Genomic DNA, 12,865 nt, shown 5'->3' with positions numbered 1-12,865 from the left:
TTTTTTCTCACAGGACTTTTGAATTAAACCATCTTTTTCTTGCTGATATAAAATGGTCCTTATATTATTTTCTGAATTTGATATCTATTTGATTCTGTTCTCAACTCTATTTACTATTATAATCTCTATTCATGTGCCAGTATCATTATTTGTAATTGCTGCAGCTTTAAATTATTTTAACATCTGATATGTTTTTCATAAATGTCTTGGTTATTTATGTACATTAATTTTTCCATATGAACTTTCAAATCAGGTTGTTTGGTTATATATGTTATTTTATATGTACATGTATTTGTGGCATTTTTGTTAGAATTACATTACATTTATGGACTGATTTAGAGAGAATTAGCTTATATGTACTATTGCATCTTCTTATCCGGAAATAGGGTATATCTTTCCGTTTATTCAAAATTTACTTTATGCCCCTCAGAGATGTTTTAAAATTTTCTTCATATAGATTTTGTGTATTTTTTGCTAAGCTTATTCTTTTCGTATTTTTTGTTGCTATTAACTTTTTATATTGGAAGGCTACTGAATAATAATAATAATTATTATTATTATTATTTGAGACTGAGTTTTGCACTTGTTGCCCAGGCTGGAGTTCTATGGCATGATCTTGGTCCACTGTAACCTCCACCTTCTGGGTTCAAGTGATTCTTCTGCCTCAGCCTCCTTAAGAGCTGGGTTTACAGGCACCCGCCACCATGCCCAGCTTATTTTTGTGTTTTTTGTAGAGACGGGGTTTCACGATGTTGGTCAGACTGGTCTCCAACTCCTGACCTCAAGTGATCCGCCCGCCTTGGCCTCCCAAAGTGCTGGGATTGCAGGCATGAGCCACTGCACCCGGATGGTTATTGATTGTATATTTTAATTTTGCATTCAGCTGATTGACAAAATTATCTTGTTTGTAATAGATTTTTAATTAATTCTCTTATGGTTTTTTATTTCTAAGATAAAATAACATCATCTGCTAACAATATTTTTGTCTCCTATTTTCTAATTTTATACATCGTATTTCTTTCTCTTGTCAGATTGTTTGGGCCAGGATCTTTAGAACAGTATTCTAGAATAATGGGGTTAGTTGGGTGTATTATTCCATTTTTACGCTGCTGATACAAACATACCCGAGACTGGGAAGAAAAGGAGGTTTAATCTGACTTACAGTTCCACGTGGCTGGGGGAGGTCTTGTAATCATGGCAGAGGACGAAAGGCATTTCTTTGTTTTTTTTGAGACGGAGTCTCGCTCCGTCGCCCAGGCTGGGGTGCAGCAGCCGGATCTCAGCTCACTGCAAGCTCCGCCTCCCGGGTTCATGCCATTCTCCTGCCTCAACCTCCCGAGTAGCTGGGATTACAGGCGCCTGCCACCTCGCCCGGCTAGTTTTTTGTATTTTTTTAGTAGAAACGGGGTTTCACCGTGTTAGCCAGGATGGTCTGGATCTCCTGACCTCGTGATCCGCCCATCTCGGCCTCCCAAAGTGCTGGGATTACAGGCTTGAGCCACTGCGCCTGGCCGAAAGGCATTTCTTACATGGCAGCAGCAAAATAGAATGAGAAAGAAGCAAAAGCAGAAACCCCTGATAAACCCATCAGATCTCTTGAGCCTTACTCATTATATCACGAGAATAACCGACCCCCATGATTCAATTACCACCTCCCACCCTGCCCCCCTGCCCTCCGTCCTAAAACGTGGGAATTCTGGGAGATACAATGCAAGTTGAAATGTGGGTAGGTGCATAGCCAAACCACATCAGTGGCAACCTTATTTTGTCCCTTTCTTCATCGAGAGTGCTTCTGATGTTCTACAACCGGCCACCCCTTGTCCTGTCCATTTGGAGTCTGCCTTTATTTATCCTGCTCATGGCATTTCTTTTCTGTGTGTCAACAGCGCAGTGATGGCCCCTATGCCCTGGTGCTCGTACCAACGAGAGAGGTAAGCAGGCTCCCTTTTGGGGCAAGTTTTAAGCACATGCTTTCACTAATGTCCCTTTGAATTTATAAGTGGTTTTACCATTTTTCTCCCTACTGCACAAGCCACTGCACACCAGTTCCATTTGCCTGGAAGCCATCCTTCTGGTTCTTGTCAAGGAGAAAACTTCAAGTAGTCTCTGAGAATCATAAGTATGGAAAAGTATTTTCCTGTTGTCTAGAAACTAATGACACTATTAAATGTCTGTTTAATCGTGTTTTGAATTAAGTTGCTTAAAAAAAAAAACTTGCGTTTTTGTAGGCTTTTTTTTTTAAGCAACTTAATTCAAAGCCAAAAGCATTTGGTTCTGAAAATGAACCTTTAATTTTTTTAAGAAGCTACTGCTACCAAAAATGTTACTTGTTCCTAAAAGTTAAACTTTTCAATATTTTTTTTCTTTCTTGGTGGAACTCTATTCTAGCTAATCTATTTTATTTGCCCACAGTGGCAATTTCGGATTAGGGTATCTGGTTTCTATATCAAATGCTGATCACTTCCTTACAGAGAATTGATCACAGAGATGATTTGAAGTCAGCCTTTTATACAGCCTGCAGTCCCCTATCTCAGCTCAGTCCAATGAAGGAGCAGGCACAGAAACTATTAAAATGTTTACAGCAGCAAACTTGCTACTTCTCTAGGATGCTTCATGAATACTAAATATGTGGAAACTGTATATACATCCTTTAAGAACGGGATTCTGTATGAGGCATTTTTGAAGGTTGTTAATGGTTGTAACCTACTTTAATTTTCACTTGCTTTGTTCTCCAGTGGAGCTGTTGGTCTGCTTTTGTTTTATTGATGTAAACTTGAGGAGTGACCGTCATCTCCCGGGCTTCACATACCCTGGGACAGTTGTAGAATACAGTCATAGCACCTTTAGAGTGAAGTTCCCAGAGGCTACCCTGTTGCATCACTATTCTGTCTTACCTCGCATACATATTCTTTCTCTTTCTAAGGAGAGTCAAATTCTGGTTACTTTGGTTCATTCCCTTACATTTTTGTGCAGCACAGACTTGAACTTCTCTGTGTGGCACTATGGGAATTTGAGCCAGCAGAGGGAGCACAAAACACTATTTTTGTGTATGTCCAACAAATAGACGTGGTGTCTGTAACTCTTTGCCCAAACTGACAGGTTGCAGAACCAGTCTAAGAACAAGGTATATTAGATTCTGTGTATAGGATTTTTTTTCTTCTTAAATCTTAACTTCAGGTCCAAGTTTGGATCCTAATCACATTACATTGTCTTTAAAAAAAAAAAAAAAAAAAAGGGATCGTGTTGATCATCTATAACTTTTGAAATTTTTACAGCTGGCTCTACAAAGCTTTGACACTGTCCAGAAACTGCTTAAGGTAAGGCAAACCATGAGTTCCATTTTATCTTGCTTCCTGACTTTGAGGAAGGATTTAGTATACCACAATCTATTCTTTATTTTCAAAGAGATAAGAATTATTTCCTTTTGCCTGGATATCTCTGCTCTCTCTAGGTAGTTTATAGGTTTTTACTGCTCTAAACCCACCCATTTCTAGCTTAGCTGGATTATCAGTGACTCCTGGTGGATAAAGTCCTATAATTGGTTCATCATAGTCACTAGCAAGCCACATAGAGAAATGCACAGGTATACCCTGACGGTGACCCAGTGGAAAGCAACTTAGCTGCAAGTAGGGTTTGTTTAGAAAGAAGAGTGAAGGTTTCAGAGTCGAAGCCAGCCAGTTCACCAAATTAGATCATGAATTGATCCATTCTTTCTTTTATTAGGGGTGGAGAGTAGGGAAAGGTGTTGCTTGGGTTTTAACCCCAAAAAAGGCAGTAGACTTACTGAAATGTGTTTTCAATTCAGGCTCTGTGGGGAAAGACAGGGAAGCTACTTGAATGATTTAAGAAGCTCACATTTCTCTCTCACTGTGGTAGAAGCTAGTTATATACCTATAATTCAAGTTACTACTGATAGTGTACATGGGTGTAGCAATGCCTAGGAATTGTGTCTGCACAATAACACCTTATACAATGAGAAGTGCCAGTTCTCTCTCATGCCTTAAGGAAAGGGAATTTGGAATCAGTGTCTGATGTTTAAGTAAAGGGGCTTTGCACTGTCTGTGGTCTGCTGTCTTTCTGTAGCCTTTCACCTGGATTGTGCCTGGAGTGTTAATGGGAGGAGAGAAGAGAAAATCAGAAAAGGCCAGGTAGGAAGAGGTTTGTTGGTGGTTATTTCCTTCTTGAATCTGTCCTGCCTTCCTATTCCATAAGGCTGGGTCCTTCTAAACCTGCTGAGAGCTTTGTCTCAGGCTCTGCTTCCTAGTCCCAGTGCACAGGGACAGATTGAGTCAGTGGGGAGCGGTCACCTCTAGACGGTGCTGTTTTTTAAAATATTAAACCTACAAACACGTTTCCTTCTGATGTTGCTAGTAACAGTGCTGTCACCTTCTTAACTCCCAGCTACCCAATGCCCTACAGCATCCCTGGTGTAGTATACATCCACCTGGGTGCAACTCGCTTTTGTGTACATTGAGAGTTTGGGGTTTTGTTGTTTGGTTTTACAAAAACAAGATCATTAACTCATATAATGCTTTGGGACTTGCTTTTTACGACCAAATATGTTTATTCCTTTCTTTATTAGAATTTATAATGGGGGTCAATTGAAAATTGTTGCAACAAGTAAATCTCAAATTGTCTGCATTCTTTTGAAAACATTTTTATTGTATTACAGCTTAATAACCAGTACTCAATAATGGTGCATGTAGCCTGTAACCGAGGAGTAAATATGAAACCTGTAACCTCAAAGCATTGGTTAGGATTCGACTCAGCTGTGAATAACAAGAAATAACAGTGGCACAAACAATACACAAGTTTTATTTTACTTTCACATTTAAGAAATCTGACAGAGCCATTCCAAGGCTGGCCTGGTGCTCCAGTGTCAGGGACCAAACTCTTGTCTTTTTGTGCCACTATGGAAGGATTCCATTTTTAAGGTTGCCTCATAGTCTTAGATAGTTGCAGGCATTCCAACCATTGAGTCTAATTTCTTGCCAGCAGGTACAGAGATAATCATACCTGCTCCCTCTGAAGGTGCTTGTGTGATTGGCATGTTCCCTTTACCCTTTTATCCCATTGCTAAAACAGAAGCATGACTATACTTAACTGCAAGGGAAGCTGGAAAGTATATCCAGCCAGGCTGGGTGCAGTGGCTCATGCCTGTAATCCTAGCACTTTGGGAGGCCAAGGCAGGAGGATGACTTAAGACCAGGAGTTTGAGACCAACCTAGGCAACATAGCGAGAACCCCATCTCTACAAAGAAAAAAAAAATGTGCTAAAAATTGGAAGCTTTTATTACTATGGACTAATAGGAAAATGGTTGTTTGGGGAATGAGAAATTAGATTTATTGTATATAACCCATGGGACAAAGCTAAGCCCCGTTGTATGGAAGTTACATAAAGGGCTTAGCATAAGAAAAAAGTGTCCTAGCAATTGAAGCACACTGGCATGGGATAACTTGCTCAGATACTAGATTCCCTAGCACAGAAACCTTCGAGAACAGGCTAGACTACAATCTCTTTGGAAGGTTCTAGAAAGGATTTGTGAATCAGATAAAGAGCGTTGGATTATGTAGTTATGATTCCTTTCAAAGTTAAGGTTTTATGATTTTAATGTAATTTCAGATCATAACAGTTGCATCTCACAGTACAGGGAAAGACTCAAGCACAGCTTTCTACCCAGTTTTTATGTTTTGTCATGATTTCAGGCTATGGCACGTTTGTACTGTACATGAAATGAGTCTGTCTCTTTTGCCTTTTTCCTGTGTTTTCTATTGGCGTAGCCCTGTTTGATTTACTTTCTTTTATGATATATAATTTTAAACAGACTCCGCAAAGGAATAAATATCCTTATCTCAACTCCTGGACGCCTGGTGGATCATATAAAATCCACAAAGAACATTCATTTTAGTCGGCTGCGGTGGTTGGTGTTTGATGAAGCAGACAGGTGAGCCTCGTCCCAGGATGATGACAGGTAGAACAGAAGGGCTGTTTCTGCTCTCCTTGTTGCAACTTCTGTGGCCCGTTAGACCACATTTGCTCTTCATATAGATGAAAATTTCTTTTTTTTTACAACCACAGAATCTTGGATTTGGGTTTTGAAAAGGACATCACAGTGATACTTAATGCTGTAAACGCTGAATGCCAGAAACGACAGAACGTCTTGCTGTCAGCGACACTCACAGAAGGTGAGTTGGAAAGAAGTGATGGGTCCTTCTTTGTTCTTAATGAAGAGGAAGGACCTAGATTTAATCTGGGTTGTTTGCTGCAGTGATTCTCAACCTCAGGGAGGTGAGGGGCAGGGAGGGAGATGTCCTTAGAAGACTGCCTTTTCAAACTGTATGTTCAGCACTCCCAGCTTCGCTCTTCAAGTCATCCAAGACAGATATGTTCCCCAGCACATGGGGAAAGGGAGAAAGGGCAGGGATGAGGACGAGAAAAGACTGGCTGCCGTTGGCTTGGTGGTTTCATGAGGTTTTTTCGCACTTGCAACCCACAGAGAGCAGGGCCCTTGCACTGAAGATGATGGCCTCTTATCTGAGTGCATTTTTTATGTAATCACTCTTCCTCCTATAGAGCTATTGAACTTAAAAAATATATCAATGAAGCTCTTCTCTGTCTTCCATCCATATACAATAGAAATTCTTAGCTCTCTTTTATCAGTGGGAACACGAAGGCTTGGAAAAGTTGCATCACTCTACCAGAATCACCCCACACAGTGAGTCATTGACCAGCAGTGCAGCTTTCACATTCTCATGTCTGGTTTCCTTGGTTTACTAGGCCACCTTGTGATGTGCATGTACCAGATGCCATGCATGTGACCCCTCACAGTTCCCCATGTTTTAAATTTTGAGGGATGATTCATGAAAAAGGGATTCTGTGGTCAAGAAAGTTTGAGAAATACCCCACATCCCTCCGTTGGATATTCTCAGGGCACATTAACATAATAAAGGCCCTGAGAGGGCTGCTTAGAGCAAAGAAGCTTTTGTGAAACCTTTGAAATCCAAGGTTTACCATAACTTACTTGGTCAAAGAACCCTTTTGGGAGGTGGGAGTGGGCGCAGTATCTGTTGCTGTCTTTTGGACGCTGTTCCATAGGTGAGTGTTTATAGAACGTTGGTACAGATTGGTTATTAGGCTGTGGGAAGAAGTTTTGGTAGATCTCCCTGCAACACACAGGTTGGCACTAGGGCAGATCAGTGCTGGGACTTGGTGATACCCATGGGGTAACATACATAGTCCTAATATTCATGGGTGGGTGTGTATAGGGGGTATGCTTTTATGACCAGTTTCACAGTGTGTTTGTTGTCTGCTTTGCCCTTCTCACTTTTATCCAAGGTGTAACGCGGCTAGCTGATATCAGTTTGCATGATCCAGTCAGTATTTCAGTCCTGGACAAGAGCCATGACCAGTTGAACCCAAAGGACAAAGCGGTCCGGGAGGTCTGTCCTCCACCAACTGGCGACGAGCTGGACAACTTTGCAATACCAGAGAGTCTCGAGCAGCACGTGACTGTGGTTCCCAGCAAACTGAGGCTTGTCTGCCTAGCGGCCTTCATCCTTCAGAAATGCAAGGTGGGGCTGTGGGCTAGTGCCAATTTGATCCGGGGAAGAAAGGCCTGCTTTCTTGTGTTAAGCCATTGGTAGCAATGAGTTAAGACACCAAAAATCAGAGGTTTTCCAACTTATGTCTTCATTCCGGATGCAAACTTTGATGTACATCCTTTCAGTCAAGTTTTAAGATTATGGTAAAGAATCAGAGGTCAGTGGTGGCCACGATGTTCAGCTTGAAATCTGTCCTCGATACCTTTCCTGGGACTGATAGTAGGCACATCACAGGTGGCGGGAACAGCTGGATGTGAGGCAGACATAGGGGCTTGTGCTCATGTTTCTCCAAGAGTCCTGGCATATGTGTATTTATTTACTAGACTTCTGTGATGACTCCGAGACGTGAGAAGATAGTAAGTGGAAGGGCTTCAGGGTGAAGATTTTCTGCATATGTAGGGTCTCAGCAGGTAGTGTTGCTGTGGCAAGCCCTGGATGAATAAGGGGAAGGGAGCTCCCACACAGCTGTGCCCTGAAGTGTGTTTATTTTTGTCAGATAAGGGAAACCCGTTTGAAATGATAGCTGTGTCGTTTTCCTCTCCTGCATTCTTTGTAGAGTGCAGTATCACTGTTTTTGTTTTTTAAAATAATTCAAAGATAGTCACCTTTATTTCCAAATGGGGGTCAGCATGACTGTGTAGTTTAGAGAAATATTCATTTTGGCGTCACGTAATCTTAAAATCTGTGGGTTTTTCCTCCCTTTGTATCATGTAGTTTGAGAAAGACCAGAAGATGGTTGTCTTTTTCTCAAGTTGTGAGCTGGTGGAGTTCCACTACAGCCTCTTCCTACAGACCCTGCTGAGCAGCTCAGGGGCGCCGGCATCAGGGCAGTTGCCATCTGCCTCCACGCGATTAAAATTCCTGCGGCTGCATGGCAACATGGAGCAGGAGGTGAGCACTGATCTCCCTGTGCAGCGACAGCACCGTGGCCCCACGTGGAGATGGGGACGAACCTGAGTCCGCCAAACCTGTTCTTTAGGCTCAGCAATGGCTACGACCCTTGCACACTCCACTGGGCAAGTCAAGAATTCGATGAAAATGGGGGACCTACTGGAACTAGAGGGGATCACACTGCTGGATTGATGTGGGCAAGGAGAGTCTATTGTTCCCATTTGCTTTTGCTCCGGGAGCTGGTCTCTTCCACCCGAGAGAGCTCACAGGCCCCGACTTGGCCTGAATCTACCTCAACCAGCTGTTAAGGCAACAGAGTACCACTAAGTAGCTGGCACCAGGGAAGGGTTTTGCCTTTTTAGTACCCAGTGTGTAATTAGGGCTTGATGTCTTCAAATTAAGAGCATTAATGGAGCTAAATTGTGGATCCCATATGGTACTGCTGAGCACGGCTGCTGTCATTGTCAACAAGACACAGCGCTGCACTCAGAACACTTTCGGTTGGGAGAGGGTACTGTGAACCAAAGGGGCTGCGGGTTCCCAGTTCTTTCTCGGCACGGAGTAAGATTTCCGTTCACGAAGAAGAGTACGACATTTCCTCTATTTTAGGGACTTAGCTGTGTGAATCGCATTCCTCCACTCTTAACTAGGCCGTTTGGTAGGGAGTCGGGGTGGAGTACGGGAGTGAGATATGCTCACTGGAATTGGGAAAGAAAGGATGAGCAAGACTCGGAAGTAGGAGCCATTTTGCCCTAGAGGAGAAGGTACCAGGCAGCTTTGCAAATTAGAAAGTGGGAAAGAAAACTAGAAATCGGAATGAGATTTGACTTGAGCCAGCTTAAAAGATCATAACATTTTTAGAACTAAAAGGGACACCAGAGGTTTGACACGATCCTAAACAAGTCCAACCTCTCTTTGCTTTTGCTCTTTTGTTTTAATACTGAAGTAAATAGAGGCCCAGAAAAGTGAACTTGCTCAAGGTCACTCAAGGACACAGGGTATTTGCCACAAGATTATATAGAAATCCCTGAATATTCCAGCCCTTGTGCATTAGGTAAACTCTTGGTCTTTACCTTCGGATCCCTGATTCAATCAAACTTGTTGATTTTATTTTTTTAATACCATTAATGGTTTGGGGTTTTGTTTTTGTTTTAAGCTTTGTTTACTAATCCTGTGAGTCTGTTTTTACCAGAGGCGTTCTGCAGCGTCGATCCAAGCGACTGGGGGAAGCTGGGTATGGACTCAGAATAGTCTAGGAATTCACTATAATAGATCACACACAGGAGTCTATAGCTTCATTATACAGAGGCTGTTCATCTCACATTGTAACAGGGGAGTAGTCTAGCATGCTGTTTATAGCTATGCTCTCTGGGGGCACACTGCTTGTGGTCCTGTCCTGGCTGTCATTTGCTGGCTGTGTAATCTCAGGTAAATATTTAACCTCTCTGTGACTTAGTTTCCATGTCTTTAAAATGGGGATGATAATTGTATTTCGTGTAGGGTTGACTCAGTTAATGCAGACAGAGCTATCCGTTACAGGGCCTAGCACACAGGAAGTGCTCAGTAAATGTTAAGCGCCTTTATTACTATTGTTTTTATCTGTCTTTCAGAAATAGTTCTTTTTATATAGTTTAAAAGGTTTTTTTTATAGTTAAAATTGTGTTTTTGTAGTTTAAAAAGGAGAATGTATAGTATTTAGCCTTTACAGTGGAAGATAGGAGGTCATAGTATCCTTGTGTTTTATTTTCTAAGTGTTAGGGGTAAGTTTCTTGTTCCAGACTAAGCTGAAACTGTCCCACTTAAGTTTTTCTGACTTATTACCCTGGCCACTATCCTACAAGGCCTTAGCATAGTCTCCTTAGATGGCTGACATGATTCTAAATAAGTTTCTGAGCACTGGATAGGAGTTACTATTTGCAAGGTAGTTGTGATGACGGCTGACGTGATTCTAAGTAAGTTTCTGAGCACTGGATAGGAGTTACTATTTGCATGGTAGTTGTGATGATGGTTGATGTGATTCTAAGTAAGTTTCTGAGCACTGGATAGGAGTTACTATTTGCATGGTAGTTGTGATGATGGCTGACATGATTCTAAGTAAGTTTCTGAGCACTGGATAGGAGTTACTATTTGCATGGTAGTTGTGATGATGGTTGATGTGATTCTAAGTAAGTTTCTGAGCATTGGATAGGAGTTACTATTTGCATGGTAGTTGTGATGATGGCTGACATGATTCTAAGTAAGTTTCTGAGCACTGGATAGGAGTTGCTATTTGCATAGTAGTTGTGATGAAAGTCCCAGAGTTTGGTAGGTTTTTTTTTTCTTGCCCCAAATCTGAATACATCACAACTAGTCTTTAAGGTGTTTCATAAGCTTTTATGAACTTTTTTATTTTTTCTGATTCTGATTCTACGATGCAGCCATTAAAAATGATCATTTATAAAGACCGTGCAGCAGACTGGACAAATGGATCTGTCCTTTTGAGGGTCTGAGCACTGACTCAGGAACAGAGTTCCCGGGTTCGGATATCATTCCGGCCCTTTACCGTGTGTGTGTCCTTTGGGCAAGTTCCTTAACCTGTCTGTGCCTCAGTTTTTTTCTTCTGGAAAATGGGGTGATGATAGTACCTACACATAGGGGTATTGTGAGGATTAGCGAAGTTCAGACGTGTGAGGTGCTTAAGCCAGTGTCAGGTACATGGTGAGCACTCAATGAATGTTTGTTGTTTGTTTGTCTTTATCCAGTGTACTCAGTGAGGTGTGCCCTGGGCTTCCAGCCATGGACAAAATCTATGCACATGAAAGCCCAGAAAGACATGCCACAGCACACAGTGACTGTGCCAAAGCAGCAGAGACTTCACTTTTTTCCAGATTTTGAGTAGTTTGGTTCTATTTATTTGTATTTGCTGCTGATGGGTGAATGTGACCAACTCAAGTGCATAGAGCATCATGACTGAAGAGCATTCAGAAGGCGCCGGTGCAGGCTCATACTGAAAGCATTCTAGGATGCTCACCTTTTGGTCCAGCAAGTCTGTGTCTAGGAATTTAACCTAAGAGAGTAATTAAGAATCTACACAGTGACTTATTTACAGAAATGTTTGTCACAGCATTGATTGCAATATTAAAAAATCAGCAGGGCACGGTGGCTCACGCCTGTAATTCTAGCACTTTGGGAGGCTGAGGCTGGTGAGTTGCTTGAGCTCGAGTTCACGACCAGCCTGGGCAGCATGGCAAAACCTCGTCTCTAACAGAAAATACAAAAATTAGCCAGGCATCGTGGTGCATGCCTGTAGTCCCAGCTACTCAGGAGGCCAAAGCGGGAGGATTGCTTGAACCCGGGAGGTAGAGGTTATAGTGAACTGAGATTGTGCAGTGAGTCTGGGTGACAAAATGAGACCCTATCTCAGAAAAAAAAAGATCGGAGACAACCTTCATTGCATACAACATTGGTCAAATAAATAATGGCGCATCCATTTAGCTGAGTACTGTTTCACCACAACAGATGACCTGGTCTTTGGATACTTATTGGCATGAAGAGATGTTCATATTCCGTTGCTATCTAAGAGCATGTTAATAGTATAAATAGTAGGTTGCCATGTTTTTGGAAAGCTACGTATTTGGTTGTGTGGTGCATAAAAGGGGAACTCGGGAAACATCAAGGTATCCCCAGTGGTAGGTAGTGGTGCTTTGCCTTGAGTGGTATTTTATTTTCTTCCTTTAATGCAAATATATTTTCTCTCCAATTAAAATACATAGTTTTATAAATATCTAATTTTTTTTTTGAGACGGAGCCTCGCTCTGTGGCGCAGGCTGGAGTGCAGTGGTGCAATCTCGGCTCACTGCAAGCTCCACCCCCTGGGTTCACGCCATTCTCCTGCCTCAGCCTCCCGAGTAGCTGGGACCACAGGCGCCCGCCACCACACCCGGCTAATTTTTTTTTTTGTATTTTTAGTAGAGACGGGGTTTCACCATGTTAGCTAGGATGGTCTCGATCTCCTGACCTCGTGATCCGCCCGCCTCGGCCTCCCAAAGTGCTGGGATTACAGGCTTGAGCCACCATGCCCGGCCATATCTAATCCTTTTTTAAAACTGCCTGTAGAGAAGGTTGGTTATTCTTTATTCCTTCAGAGCACTTGTAGGAGAATATTTAGAATACATTGCACACAGGTTTGGAACCCTGCACACGCAGGAACTTGCACCTTCCTGTTCTTGTTTTTGGCCATTCCTGGAGAGTGTGCCTACCCTGGTACTGTCTCACAGAAATGTGCAACCTCAAAACCCCTGCTACTTCACCGTAGCCTCAAGTCTGGTCCTGTAAGTACAGGGTCATCTTAGGAGATATAAAGAATCCACTTCTTCCTCTTTCCTGGCAAGCC

The 12,865-nt window shown here is 42.3% G+C and overlaps 1 protein-coding gene across 8 annotated transcripts in view; it reads left to right on the top strand.

The window, feature by feature from the left end:
* The window catches only part of DDX31 (DEAD-box helicase 31), a 136,454-nt gene that overhangs the window by 16,022 nt on the left and 107,567 nt on the right, over positions 1-12,865 (top strand). For all 8 annotated transcript variants that reach the window (XR_012094898.1, XM_037994059.2, XM_037994058.2 and 5 more), the window contains exons 7-13: positions 1,887-1,931; positions 3,276-3,317; positions 4,084-4,148; positions 5,826-5,945; positions 6,080-6,186; positions 7,337-7,572; positions 8,317-8,493. Coding sequence is in view for 7 of the 8 variants with exons in the window: in XM_037994059.2 (XP_037849987.2) it covers positions 1,887-1,931; positions 3,276-3,317; positions 4,084-4,148; positions 5,826-5,945; positions 6,080-6,186; positions 7,337-7,572; positions 8,317-8,493 (792 nt within the window). In the remaining variant the exon portion in view is untranslated. The remainder of the gene's footprint in view (positions 1-1,886; positions 1,932-3,275; positions 3,318-4,083; positions 4,149-5,825; positions 5,946-6,079; positions 6,187-7,336; positions 7,573-8,316; positions 8,494-12,865) is intronic.

This window comes from Chlorocebus sabaeus, chromosome 12 (assembly GCF_047675955.1).
Source record: "Chlorocebus sabaeus isolate Y175 chromosome 12, mChlSab1.0.hap1, whole genome shotgun sequence".
Classification (NCBI taxonomy): domain Eukaryota; kingdom Metazoa; phylum Chordata; class Mammalia; order Primates; family Cercopithecidae; genus Chlorocebus; species Chlorocebus sabaeus.
Note: the sequence above shows the minus strand (reverse complement) of the source record. Positions and strands in the feature narration are given on the sequence as shown.